Here is a 14,246-nt window from a genome sequence, read left to right on the forward strand (position 1 = left end):
CTTTTTGATATCTTTCACAGGAAATGAGATAAAGATCACAATAAGGATAACTGAAAATTTAGAAATCTAGGTATTTTTTTTGCAGAAACTTAGAACAATATTTGATTTCTATGAACTTCACACCAACGAAACAGAAAAAGAAAGTTAAATTACGATACAGTGTGTACAAAGGAGGAAAGAAAAAGAAAGAGAAAGCAGCAAGCGATTTCAGACAAAAAGAAGCGCCAACCTACGCTAAAGTTGAAACTTGGCTATTTATACAACTGTTACATGAACTCAAACAACTTGCGCAAATAAACAGATACAAACCGTCGTGTGAAAATCAATTGAGTGAACAATGAACTCTGGTTTTGTGTTGTTTACCCCCGACTACACAGTGGTCACAAATAGATACAATACTAGACATGTAGACAGGGAATTGTAGTCAAGGACTTATTATCCTAGAGGAGAACATAAACTGAATAGTTTGCATAAAAGATAACGCGAAGTTTCTGTATAAAGTTACTGTGAAACCTTCAATAGAAGGACTGTCTAGCTTTTAACTTAAACCAATTTTTCTCGGTTCCTGTCAAAGATATCGATAAGTTGTCAACTAACAAACTGTTTATCATATTATCACAAACATTTTATCAGTTGACACATTTTTTATATCTCATACAGTAACCAAGATAAATTTGGTCAAATGTGGCAGTGTGGGGATCCTTCTATTAAAGGTGGGGGGACAGGAGATTTTACGTAGTTTTTTTGTAGCTAGAGTATGCATTCTACCGTCACGGTGTACAACGCTTAATGTCACTCTGCGTACAGCTGTCGTCCTCGCCTTTATGTATGCAATCGGGCGTGCTCTTCCTCTTTACCCGCGTGGCTCAGTCGGTAGCGGCGCCGCACCCTCTTCTTCGCCCTCACAAGTTCAACTCCTCGAGGGGCATCTTTGAACGGAATTTCGAGAACATTATTTTTTTTCATGTCCCCCCACCTTTAAAGGTTTTAAGGTAGGTCATTTTTTAATTTTACTGCTTAACATACATTTCTAATAATTTACCGTAGTTACTCAAATAGAATGCCAAGTATTCCTTCTTGTTAATCGACAAAATACCTTATCTTTCGGATTGTATCGTTCAACTAGGACCATAAACAGTTACCATAAACACTCTAATAGAATGCGTCAACTTTGAGCCCATTTCCTGTAACAGATATCAAAAAGTGGTCAACTGACAAAATGTTTATCATAATATCAAATACATTTTGTCGGTTATTAACTTTTTGATATCTCTCACAGAAATTGAGATAAATTGACTCAAAGTGGAATGGCATTCTCTTAAAGTGACAAATGTCAAATGTTCTACGGGGCATCTTTGCCCAGGGGTCTCGAGCATTGTCTGAAGGCGTTCAATATATTATAAGAATATTTATTAAAACCAAACACAGCATAAGAGAACCAGAAATTATAGAATTTTGCTAATATTGATGAAACAACGAAATACTTTGTCTTCAATCCTAAATTGCAAGTGTTCATTGGATTGTGGTATTTGAAAACGATGAGTAAACATTTCAAATGGGTCTTCTGGATTCTCTTCTGGAATCTCTACATGCACCATTTTCTCAGCAACATTTTCAATAGGGTATCTATCCATGTGATAGCTAAATGACATCTGGCATGATTCGAATTCTTCAAAGCTGGAAACGATCTGTAAAATAGAATTAATCGAAACTTCGTTCCAGCAGAATAACTTACATCTAGAATTCGTAGAATATCCTCTGGTTCGATATTACTCTGCAGGCCGCAATGAAAGTTTTTCAAGTGACTGAAGTTTACTTAATCCTCCGCACTGAATATCTTTCATCGATTTTTTTTCATCGATGCCAATTACTACTTCTTCTGCCTGTTTGAATTGATCGGTTTCGAAAATCGCTTCGAATTGTTCTCTTCTGATGTTCAAACGCTGATTAACTTGTAAGTTAATCGTCTCAAGGTGTCCAGGGGTCATGAATGACAGAAAATTAATTGCTCTATTCACATCGTATCCACGAATGTACACCTCTCTCTCACATGAAACGGGGTTGACAGAAGATCATCGAGATCTGGCATTTTTCTCCTCTCCCCAAAGAAATTATCTTCTTCAGCCTTACTGAAGCAAAGAGAATTCACATAAAGATTGGGAATTTTGAATAATGGAGTCAAGTATTCCAGACTCTTTTTTATATAGCATCTCTCATTTGTCTTATATATTTTCGAATTTGAAACTGAACAAATCATCCCATAGTTACTGCATTCGAACAATTCATCGTTCGATTCCCATTCCATTTTTTCCTCTGATGTTGTAATATTTATTATCTCAAAAACGGACGGAAGTGAATCGCGGTTTGTGGATCGGAGGGATCTTCTGGAAAAAATTAGCAAATTAGAAAAAAATTTAAAGATTAAAATTGATCTCTTACTTCTCAAATGGATCCAGGATCTCTGTAATCTTTCGCATCAGATTCACTGGCATATCCATTAGCGTCTTCGGCACTGGATTCATACTCCGATCGTAGTCGAAATCCAGCTCTCCCAGACCAAATCGATGATACCAAAATTCGAAATCTCGATACTCCATGGCATCATGTCCTACAGCATCACAGAAAATTCGATAAGAATCGAATATTGGTTTTTTAAGAGCAACCTCATAGAGAATACAGGACTTTAAATAGTGATGATTGTTCTTCAAGAATACAGAAATGTTTTCCATAGTTTTTGAAAATCAATTATGTTTGGGAGAAAAAGGGACCAAGAGAAATTAGATGTTGGCAAACAGAATGTGAAAATGAGCGTCCGATTAGGAGATGTCAACCCATCATTCATCAGATGATGTGACAAGGGGCGGGGCTTCCCATGAGCCACTTTCTTTCCTTCAGTGCGGTCAATAGCTTTACACCGCCACCAAAGATCTCATGGATTCGTTTCCAACAGTTTTTTAAAAAATCCGGATTACAGCAGACCAAAATAAACTAGCCTGGGAGTTGAATGGAAAACAATTCGAATGCAACTAAGAAGAAAATGGATGTACGTTCTCAAGACCAAAGTGTTTCCATATCGAACAAAACGACAAGTGGTATACGATCGACAACAAAGTAACGGAAAAATATGACGAATGCTATATGAAAAGGAGTCTGGAGTACCTGAATAAGTTATTCAAAATTCCCAAACTTCAAGTGAATTTTCTTCGGTTAGAGTTGAAGACTCATACTCCAGAACTCGATGGTCTTCCGCCTGCCCCGTTTTATGCAAAGGGTTTATCTATTGAGGCATATGATTTCGACAAAATGGTTCAGATTCTGTTAACTATGAAGGCTGGACACCTCGAATGGCTCAATCTGGATTTCAAGGAGCAACCATTTGAAAGAGAACCATTAATAGCGAAAGTTTTCGAAAACCAACATTTCAAACAGGCGCAGATTGTATCAATTGACCGTTTTGTGGAATTCAACTTGCAGGATTTAGGGAATTTCAGTCACTTTAAATAATTATATAGTTACTTGAAGAATGTTGCCAAAGTAGAAGATATTCTCCGAATTCAAAACGTAAGTTTTTGATTTCCAGACAGATCAGAACCTTCTTCTTTGCAGACTTTTTCAGCTTTCGAAAATTTGGAGCGTGATAGTATATCAACAAAGCGGAAGTTCGATAAAAACGTTTGCTGAAGCCCTGGAAGAAGAGGTTCCAGTAGGACCACTCAGAAAGTTCACTCATCGTTACACGAACCCCGAATCCAATGAAACGCTTGAATTTAAGATTCAAGAAGCAAGAGATTCAGAAGGTGATTGAGGTGTCATCGAAATTCTTAGAGTTGCATAAGTCTTTATTTTTTCTGGTTGCTGTGTTTCTACAATTTCTTGTTTGCGTTATTTTTTTGATTTTGATTCCAATAAAGTTTTGAGAATAAAAAAAAACAGAAAATCTGTCCAATGTCGAAAATGCGTCAAGGCAACAGAAATGCGCCAAGGCACGAATAGTGTGTCAGAGAACTAGAACCGCGCGAAGACACAAAAAATGTCATCGCAGAATACCTCGTTAACAAACACCCCTTGCCCTTCCCCAAGATTACCAGGAGAAAAAACGGGTCACTTGGCTAGCCGATGTCTCCTAGGAATACCCGCCTCTTGTTACGTCATCTGGAGAAAACATTCTCCTCATCGCACACTCATTATTCCATTCTGTTTGTTATTGCCTTGTTTCTCTCCTCATCTCGTAACCATTGATTTTTTCTATTGGTAGCTCTCCCCCTTCTTGGTTAACATTTTAGATTTTCAAAAACCATGGAAAAAATTCCTGAATTCTTAAAGAACAACGATCACTACTTGAAATCATGTATCCTCTATGAAGTACTCCAGAAGAAGCCAATCTTTGATTCCTATCGAACTTTCTGTAATACTGTAGGGCAGGATGCCATGGAGTATCGAGATTTCGAATTCAGGTATCATCGGTTTGGTCGGGGAGAGCTGGATTTTGACTACGCTCGGAGTTTAGATCCAGTGCCGAAGACGCTAATGGATATGCCAGCCAATCTGATGCAAAAAATTACAAAAGACCTGGATCCGTTTGAGAGGTAAGAGTTTTGTGATTTTTGAGGCATACTTGTCGAAGAAACGATTCCGGGCCGGCACGGGCCAGCTGATAACTTGTTTCAAAGTTCAAATTGTGAGCAAAACAACATCTTTAATGATAGAGCTCGGCAAGCTCTACAGCTTCCAATGAGAATGAGCCGACTTCGAGAACGATATTATGGTCCGGGCCGGCTTTTTATAAAATATAGCCAGGACAATCCTTAAGACAATATAATTGTTTTCAGAAGTTACCTGCGATTAATGAACCACGGTCTCAAAAGTTTCATCGATTCGTTTCCAACAGTTTTTAAGAGGCACATCTATATTGATGTATTAGATAAGGAACTGGTATTGAGATTGAACGGAAAAAAATACGGATTCGAAAAAGAAGGAGACGGCTGCAAGTTCTCAACGCCAAAAAATGACTGGAGATTCGAAAAAAGCGAAAAATCCTATATACAAAAGGGCCTTGAATACTTGACTCTAGTATTCAAAATTCCCAATCTTCAAACGGATCTTCTTTGGTGGGGTGTGACGGATCAAACGTCAGAGCTCGATGACCTTCTGCCCGTCCCGTTTTTTGCAAAGAGTGCTTTTATTGTGGTTTATAATTTCGACAAAATGGTTCGACTTTTGACCAGTTTGAAGCCTGGACACCTCGAAGAGTTCAAATTACATTTCAAGGAGCCAATCGGAAAAGAACACTTTACGAGAGTTTTCGAAACCGAACAATTCAAACAGGCGGAAAGTGTAGAAATTCACCGGATTGTGGTATTCGATTTGGAGGATTTAGTTAGTTTCAGTCATTTGAAAAGCTTCACATGCGGCCTGACGAGTATCACCGAACCAGAGGAGATTCTACAGATTCGAGATGTGAGTTTTTTTTTTTGGTTTTCAGACAAATCATACGTTTTCTTCTTCGCAGACCATTTCCACATTCAAAGATATCGAGTGGTGTAAGATAAGCTATCGCAGAAACGGAACACCGATAGGACTGTTGGCTGAGGTACTGGAAGAAGAAGTTCCAGAAGGGCCACTGGAAAGTTTCACTCATCGTTATGAGAACCCCGAATCCAAGAAAACTCTAGAATTTAAGATTCAAGAGAAGAGAGAGTATTGTGACATCGACATTCGTAAAATTCTATAAATCTCGGGATTTTCCTTGCTTCTGTGTTTCTATAATTTTCTGTGAACTGTATCATGTTGTTTTTGCTTTCAATAAAGTTCTGAGAAGAAAATATATACCAAATCTATTGAATGTTAAAAATGCGTCAATGCAATTTTTTTTTGGTTTACGATAGTTTTTCGTTTCGAGACCTTCGGTCTTTTTCCGTACTTTTAAATTATTAATTTGTTCAGAAGATTCTCGAGAATCCATCAAACTTGGTATTAATTTCTAAAAATCCATTTTCTTGTCGAAACTCGTATAAATATCCATCTAGATCAAATACAGACAAAAAAGGAGGGTCAGAACCATGAGGACTCATAACTTTTTCCAAAATCGACATTTTTGAACCAAACAAGATGGATATGACAGACAAACTCAAGAGCTACAAAATCCCCTACCTCTGATTACCGTTTTTGAAAACAAGCCCTAGCATTTCTCGAACCTTTAATTATTTAGGATACTGTATCTTGCTTTATTTTTTGCAATGAAACCAAATCTAGGCGTTGACACGATTCCAATAATATCAAGCATTTTAAAAATTCAAGAATTTCGAAAATTTCATTTTCGTTGATCTTCCAATTATCTGGACCTTCAATGATCAAAACTAGAGTGCACTTAATCTTCTTTTTCTCTTTTGTTGTTGTTGAAACTTCTATCTTGTCGTGTTGTTAAAATATCTTCCCGACTATACGTAAACCTCCTTCGTTTGCAAAGATCATTGGCTCTTTTTCTTTTCTCACAGATGGTAACGGCTCAACGACCATCGACCACAGCTGTTCGCATGCAAAAAGGCGACAATGGAGGGGGAGATGAGTTCTAGGTTCAGAGATTGGTTTTTGGATTTTTATTAGTATTACTTGAGAATATTCAAATTGGCTGATAATTTCGAAAGAATTCTTTGAATGAGAATCTTGTTTTTTGGAGCACCGGAAAACAAAAAACTCAGAAATTTCAAAGATCGGAAGTTCACAGACAGATAAGAAATTTAGGAATCTGGAGCTCTGGTATTTGAAACCTGAAAAAAATAAACAGCTAAAAACAGATCCAAACTCAAAATGTGTAATTTACTGAATCTTGGAAACCAAAAAACCCTCTAACTAGGAAAACGAAACAGGAAGTGTTACAAAATTGAGGACATGGAAATTGTACTTTATCGCTAATAAGAGCCCGCTCGAATCCTCCACTTTGAGCTCAATTATCTCGGTTCCCATGAGAGTTATCGAAAATTTGTCAACTGATAAATTATTTATCATATAATCATCGATATTTTATCATTTGACAAACTTTTGATACCTTTTACAGCAATCGAGATAAATATACTCGATGGTTACGGTTTCAACGGGAACCGAGATAATCCAGCTCAAAGGCAACTGTTGGAGCTTCTACTATGGTATTTTGCATTTTTGTACTGAACAATTGTTGTGCATACTTGTCACCGGCCAGGCAAAATGACCAAACTTAAAATGGGTTTGAGCTAATCTATCTCGGTTATTGTCAAAGATATCAAAAAGTTGTCAATTAATAAAATGTTTATCATAATATCAGAAGTATTTTATCAGTTGACAGTTTTTTGATATCTTTTACGGGAAACAAAAAAAATTAGCTCAAAGTTGACAGCGTGGGTGCACTTCTATTAGAGGTTTTGCGGTATAAGAAAAGACGTCAACTGCACAAAATGTCTGCATCATGTTTTTCGAAATTCAATAAAAAAATAAATTTTTTCCAGGTCGTCAGCTACTGTAGCGTGTTTGGATTACTTTTGGAAAATTTATAACTTTCCAATTTTCCGAATTTTCCAAATTTACATAATTTCCTCCAGAACTGTCTTCATTAATGAGATTGGAGACCAGAAATTGCTGTTTTTGACTCCTTGTTAGAACTGTGATCTTCCCAAAATTTTCGGTTCAAAAATTTTTTCAAAACACCAGAGATCCACGAAATATCTCCCCAAGCTTCTTCTGATGCATCAATCCTGATAGCATCGTGTTTATAGTTTAGAAAATATAATCAAAACATATTTTGAGGTCCCCGTCTCCAAAGGGGCGTGGCCTATCGTAAACAAGGATGGCTCACCATGATGGTAACGTCTCAAAGACCAATCACCAAAATCAACTGTTCGGGTATAAAAGAGGTGGAGAAATATGCCCTTGGTGTCAGTCAACAACCTTCAGTTCTCCTCTGAAGGGGGCGGAGTCTGGAGAATCCCTCCTTTCCCCTCTTTTACATTTTCAGCTCTTATCTTAAACTCCCAATCTTCATACTACTAGAATTTTAGAATATTCCAGAGTATCAAAAACCGAGTGAACTGTTTTTTGAAAAAATTCAAAAACAATACACATCACTTTTTTGTTTTCTCCAGTTTTCTGATCATTTGTTTCTTTATAAACCCTTCAATTCTTCCAATTTTCAAATAGCTCATTTTGAACTTTATCTTCAATTCTGAAATTGAAATCTAAAATTTTCCATTCTTCCACTTTTCTAGAGCTCAAGAAAATTCTGAAATTTAAATTTCTAATTTTTCAGCGCTGAAAAATAATGCTTTCGTATAAAACGATTATCGTTCCTGTTCTTCTCGCATGCCTCGCGGCCACTGCGTTATCAATCGACTCGGCTGATGTGAGTTTCTAGAAAGATACAGTAAAACCTGTATTAGAAGAGCACCGTTGAAAGGCCTGCCTTTTTAATATAGGCTTTCCAAAATTTCAAAGCAAATGACTCTAGGTCTTGTCAGAATAGTACCCATGGCCGCCTTTGTCTTTCTGGGCCACCTTTAGACACCAAACTAATCTTCTGATCTATTTGTAAACAAGTCTATGCTTCTTCTTTGTTGTTGTTCTCCTTCTCTCCAGAAGGTTCTATGGAGAGCAACAAATACGAAGACACCAGAGACCACAAAAACAACAACAGCTGTCCCGGGGAACCCCTGACCAGCACGTCTGCGTCTCTCTTATGGAAAATACCCCTCTCGCTTGTTTACACTAGGGAATGGAGGTCTAGAGAAATTTGAAAATAAAGAAGTCTAGAAAGTTCCATATAACAATTACAGGTCAAAGCAAAAGCCCGAGCTGACTATGAAGGTGTAAAGGATAAGGTTGGAGATGCATGGGAAGGAACAAAGGATAGAGCACAAGCCGCTTCTGATGAATCCAAATCGCTCGCTGAGAAGGCTGGAGACAAGATTTCAGGAGCATGGGAGGCCACTAAAGAAAAGGCCTCTGATATCGCCCACTCTGTCAAGTCCCGATCTGTAGCCTCTGCTGAATCCGTCGGAGACAAGGCCAGCGATACCTACGAGACTGCCAAGGATAAGACTGCTGAGACTGTTAGAGAAAAGGCCGGACAAGCTAAGGATGCCGCTGGAAACGCCGCTGATTACGCCAAGGACAAGGCCGCTGGAGCATACGACGCTGCTAAGGACAAGGCCGGACAGGCTAAGGATGCCGCTGCCGATGCCGCTGAGAACGCCAAGGAAAAGTCCAAGTCCTATGCTGAACAAATCGGCGACACTGTCTCTGGAGCCTATCAGGCTACTAAAGAAAAGGTTTCTGGAATGTTCGGAGATGCCAAGGAAGAGGCTGAGGTGAAAAAGGAAGAGGCTAAGGTGAGATTCAACACTAGAACCCACATAGGAAAAATATAAAATTCCAGATCAAGGCTGGAAATGCCAAGGACGCTGTGAAGGACAAGGCTGCTGAGACCATGGACAAGGCCAACGACGCCTATGAGAACGCCAAGGCTAACGTTCAAAAGAGATCTTCCGAGGGATACCATGAGGCCAAGAGCAAGACTTCTGATACCATTGAATCTGCCAAGGACAAGGCCGGACAAGCCAAAGACGCCGCTGGAAACGCCGCTGGAAACGCCAAGGACAAGGCCGCCGGAGCTTACGACTCCGCCAAGGACAAGGCTTCTGGAGCCTGGGACGCTGCTAAGCAGAAGGCCTCCGATGCTAAGGATGCCGTCAAGGATGCTGTCAATGAGTTGTAAACAGTAACAACGAAATTAATTGTCCCATAATTGCCACTAATTGCTATATGTCCAATTTTCTTCCAACTTTAAAAAAGTGATGGGTATTTGACTCCACAATATTCAACTTCTCCCTCAAATTCTTTGAATTTTCAACCACTTTTCTTTCTTTCTGTACAATATGGTCTTGACTTTTTTTGATGTAAATAAACTAGATTTCGCAAAATTCTTTAAAAGTAAAAGTGAAATATAAATTAAAAAATGGAAAAATTGAAAATTGACTCATTCAAAAATGTGAGACTAAATCATTGAAAAAGGTTTACAAGGGAGTTACTTGAGGGAGCAGTTTTAACTTTTTTTTAAATTTTGGGAGCAGATAGAAGAGCTTATGTGGATTCCAAATCTGTTAAAAAATCAGCAAAATGCTCTCGTGAGCTGAGTTATGACCTAGAAAAGTTTCCCTATGATTAAGCAATTTCTCGTGAAATTTTTTTCACGGAATAGTGTATTTCTTTTAAAACAATAGATTTCAATCAGCAGTGTGGTAAAGTGGTAAAATGGCAAGTTCAGAGGAGGAAGGTTGTAGGTTCGATTCTCCCTATCCCAAAAATTATTGCAAATTTTTTTTTGTTTCATTTTAAGCTGTCATAACTGGCTCTGGAATAAAATTTACGCAATCTAAACATGTTTTTCGGGAGTTTCTCGTTATGAATAGGACAATATGTCTGGTATTCTGGGAGAATAATTGTTTTCAGCAGTTTGTCATCGAATGCCACCGATGTGTTTAGTCCTCAACTGTTTTTTCAATTTAAAAAAAAACAAAAAAAAATTGAAAAAAAAAAATTTGAAAAATCTTCGATGAACCCATGAGCATATTTGTGAATTTCTTCAAAAATTAAATGTCTGTTTTTATTTTATTTATTTTTGTCAAAAAAAATTCAGTTTTTATTTGCATTGAAAGAGTTTGAATCAAACGGCGACGTCCTTCTCGGCTCATCACTTCAGAAAAGGCCCTCGTTGGCGTTGGCATCCATGGAGAGTCCGATCCAGGCGACGGTGGAGTAGGCAAGAGTCAATGCGACGAGGACGGCAGTGTAGATGGCGTTCGTGGTTGTGGATCGTTTGGATCTTGGAAAATTTATTCTGGAAATTTTATTCTGGAAAATGCCTATTCATAACGAGAAACTTCCGAAAAACATGTTTAGATTGCGTTAATTTTATTCCAGAGCCAGTTATGACAGCTTAAAATGAAACAAAAAAAATGTTGCAAAATTTTTGGGGTAGGGAGAATCGAACCTACAACCTTCCTCCTCTGAACTTGCCATTTTACCACTTTACCACACTGCTGATTGAAATCTATTGTTTTAAAAGAAATACAATATTCCGTGAAAAAAATTTCACGAGAAATTGCTTAATCATAGGGAAACTTTTCTAGGTCATAACTCAGCTCACGTGAGCATTTTGCTGATTTTTTTAACAGATTTGGAATCCACATAAGCTCTTCTATCTGCTCCCAAAATTTTAAAAAAAGTTAAAACTGCTCCCTCAAGTAACTCCGTTGTTAGATATTTTGCGAAATTTTGAAAAAAAACAGAAAAATTCGGAAATATGAAAAAAATGAACTTTGTTAACAAAAAAGAATTTTAAATCGCCAACTTGAGTTATTTTTTGAAATTCCCGCCTTTTTTTCCGAGTTCTCGGCTTTGTACATTTTTTGAGGTTCTAAAATTTTAAAAATTTTAAAAATTTCCGAAATTTTTTAATTTTTGTAATTTTTAACAAGATAGAACCTTTAAAAGGAAACTTAAAAATCCTAGTTCTGAAAATTTGAGATTCTGATTTTGAATTTCTAAAATATGATTTTGAAATTCAAAAATTCAAAAATTCAAATAAATTCTGAGATTTTGAAATTATGAGATTCTGAGAATCGGAGATTCTGAAATTCTGAGGTTTCGAGGTTCTGAAATTGTGAAATATTGAGATTCTGAGATTCTGAAATTGTGAGATTCTGAAATTTTGAAATTCTGTGGTTCTGAGATTCTGAGATCCTGAGATTCTGAAATTTTGAGATTCCGAGGTTCTGGTATGCTGAGATTCTGAGATTCTGAGTTTCTGAGATTCTGAGATTTTCAGATTCTCAGATTCTGAAAATTTGAGATTTTGGGATTCTGAAATTGAATTTTTTAACTCTGAAAATCGCTATCAAAGACGTTCTAAACCCCCGAAGCCAGTCAACATGTTTTTCGTTTTCCCCTTGGAACACCTGAAAAATCTGTCGTCACTTTTTTGTTATATTTTCATTACTATTTCAAAATCACACACACACACACTTGTCTTTTTCTCTGCGTCTTTTAATTCCCTCTTTTCTTTTTTTGTTGACAGAAAAATGTGAAATGCATGTGAAAATCACCAGAACATTCCAGAGAATCGGTATTTTTTCTATTTTTTGTTGTTTTATATCAATTTGTGATACTTTATGTGAGCTGTGGTCAGGAAAAAAGGTGATTGGTGATCAAGAAAATTTAGAACAACGGTATATAAAATGTTCTGATTTGATTATCATATTAGAAACTTAATTTTCTTCTATTGTTTTTTTTTACTTTATAAAAATGCCTTTAAATCCAAAAAAATCCAAACTTTTCAGACAAAATGAGCCATATGAACAGCATGGAAGAGAATTTCAACGATTCTCACTCTGGACCACAAATGGACCCAATGGAAGATGCGAACAAAACTGAAAAGCTGGACCAACAATCTGGAAAAATTTCCAATGCGTTCAATGATATGAAACAACAAGTTGCGGGAAGAGAAGATCGAGAAAAGCGATGTGAAATGAATAAAAAATGCGAAAAAGAAGGAATTAAGAGGCATTATTAAAGTTAATTTGTTTCTTTTTTTGGATATAACTTTTTTTGAAATTTTTTGATGTGATTATATTAAATATTTATCTGTATCGGAAGTTCAGAAGTCAGAAGTAAAAAATTCAGAAATTCAGAAATTTGAAAATGTAGAAACTCGGAAATATAGAAATTCGGAAATTCGAAAATGTAGAAACTCGGAAATATAGAAATTCGGAAATTCGAAAATGTAGAAACTCGGAAATATAGAAATTCGGGAATTGAGGAATTCGGAATTCGGAAATTCAGAAATTCAGAAATTCAAATATTCAAATATTCAAATATTCAGAAATTCAAATATTCAAATATTCAGAAATTCAAATATTCAAATATTCAAATATTCAGAAATTCAGAAATTCAGAAATTCAGAAATTCAGAAATTCAGAAATTCAGAAATTCAGAAATTCAGAAATTCAGAAATTCAGAAATTCAGAAATTCAGAAATTCAGAAATTCAGAAATTCAGAAATTCAGAAATTCAGAAATTCAGAAATTCAGAAATTCAGAAATTCAGAAATTCAGAAATTCAGAAATTCAGAAATTCAGAAATTCAGAAATTCAGAAATTCAGAAATTCAGAAATTCAGAAATTCAGAAATTCAGAAATTCAGAAATTCAGAAATTCAGAAATTCAGAAATTCAGAAATTCAGAAATTCAGAAATTCAGAAATTCAGAAATTCAGAAATTCAGAAATTCGTAAATTCGTAAATTCGAAAATTCAGAAATTCAGAAATTCAGAAATTCAGAAATTCAGAAATTCGTAAATTCGAAAATTAAGAAATGCGGAAACTGGAAAGTTCAGAATTTCAGATACTCAGAAATTAGAGAACTGCATACGGCCTCAGAGAAGAATGATTTTCCAGAAAACCGTTTTCTTTGGAAAATGTTTTCCTTGGAAAACGCGTTTTCCGGAAAATGCCGTTTTCCGTATGCAAGGAGCGGAAAACGAAACGGAAAACATTTTCCGGTAAATGATCGTTTTCCAGCCTCTATTTTCCGGAAAATGTTGGCGTATTTCCGGTGTCGGGATATACATCAGTGATATTGTTAGCCCGAAAATTGATAATTTCGAGTTTTCACCAAGTTAAACCTATCAATACATAATACAGTGTTCGGAAGACTGATAAAAGTGACAATTATAAATATTGGTGAAATTTCTTTTGAGTGGAATGTTTTCAGGAGCTATTTTTCTATCTAAATCTGACCCTGTCTTCATCATAATTGAGTGAAAATTGTAAAATATTGGTTAATTTATGATTTTTGGAGCTTGTAGGAATTGATATTTCATCAATCAACTCGGCAGATGATAGTTTCAGAGTGAAAAGGGAAATACAATGGAACCGTGAGCTGGAAAATGACTCCTCAAAAAGTTACATAACTCATGAGTTATAGTTCACTATAAGGAAAATTGATCAAACTTTACATTGCCCTAATAAACACATATTTAAATACCGTAAAACCTCTAATAGAACGACACCCGGATCGTCCACTTTGAGCCTATATATCTCATTTTCTGTGAAAGATATCAAAAAGTGGCTAATTAGTAAAATGTTGCTGATATCCTGATAAACATTTTACTAGTTAACCACTTTTTGATACCTTTCAAAAGAAGTGAGATATATAGGCTCAAAG

The 14,246-nt window shown here is 36.3% G+C and overlaps 5 protein-coding genes across 5 annotated transcripts; 3 read left to right on the forward strand and 2 right to left on the reverse strand.

Moving 5' to 3' along the window:
* Positions 1-1,445: 1,445 nt before the first annotated feature.
* On the reverse strand, positions 1,446-2,729 carry CBG04790 (the record flags this gene model as incomplete). Its single annotated transcript, XM_045238195.1, has 3 exons — positions 1,446-1,688; positions 2,051-2,384; positions 2,440-2,729. The coding sequence occupies 3 exons, from the start codon at positions 2,727-2,729 to the stop codon at positions 1,446-1,448; spliced, it is 867 nt and encodes a 288-aa protein (XP_045092768.1).
* A 1,567-nt stretch (positions 2,730-4,296) lies between these two features.
* Positions 4,297-5,731, forward strand: CBG04791 (the record flags this gene model as incomplete). The annotated part of the gene is made up of 3 exons (XM_002637926.2): positions 4,297-4,586; positions 4,830-5,457; positions 5,510-5,731. 3 exons carry the CDS (start codon positions 4,297-4,299, stop codon positions 5,729-5,731), a joined length of 1,140 nt encoding a protein of 379 aa, XP_002637972.2.
* A 2,556-nt stretch (positions 5,732-8,287) lies between these two features.
* CBG04792 lies at positions 8,288-9,739 on the forward strand (the record flags this gene model as incomplete). Its single annotated transcript, XM_002637927.1, has 3 exons — positions 8,288-8,368; positions 8,799-9,353; positions 9,401-9,739. The coding sequence occupies 3 exons, from the start codon at positions 8,288-8,290 to the stop codon at positions 9,737-9,739; spliced, it is 975 nt and encodes a 324-aa protein (XP_002637973.1).
* A 980-nt stretch (positions 9,740-10,719) lies between these two features.
* CBG04793 lies at positions 10,720-11,043 on the reverse strand (the record flags this gene model as incomplete). The annotated part of the gene is made up of 2 exons (XM_002637928.1): positions 10,720-10,861; positions 11,015-11,043. The coding sequence occupies 2 exons, from the start codon at positions 11,041-11,043 to the stop codon at positions 10,720-10,722; spliced, it is 171 nt and encodes a 56-aa protein (XP_002637974.1).
* Positions 11,044-12,367: 1,324 nt separating this feature from the next.
* On the forward strand, positions 12,368-12,595 carry CBG04794 (the record flags this gene model as incomplete). Its single annotated transcript, XM_002637929.1, has 1 exon — positions 12,368-12,595. The coding sequence occupies one exon, from the start codon at positions 12,368-12,370 to the stop codon at positions 12,593-12,595; it is 228 nt and encodes a 75-aa protein (XP_002637975.1).
* Positions 12,596-14,246: the final 1,651 nt, after the last annotated feature.

The sequence above is a fragment of the Caenorhabditis briggsae genome (assembly GCF_000004555.2).
Source record: "Caenorhabditis briggsae complete genome, chrV, whole genome shotgun sequence".
NCBI classification, from domain to species: Eukaryota; Metazoa; Nematoda; class Chromadorea; order Rhabditida; family Rhabditidae; genus Caenorhabditis; species Caenorhabditis briggsae.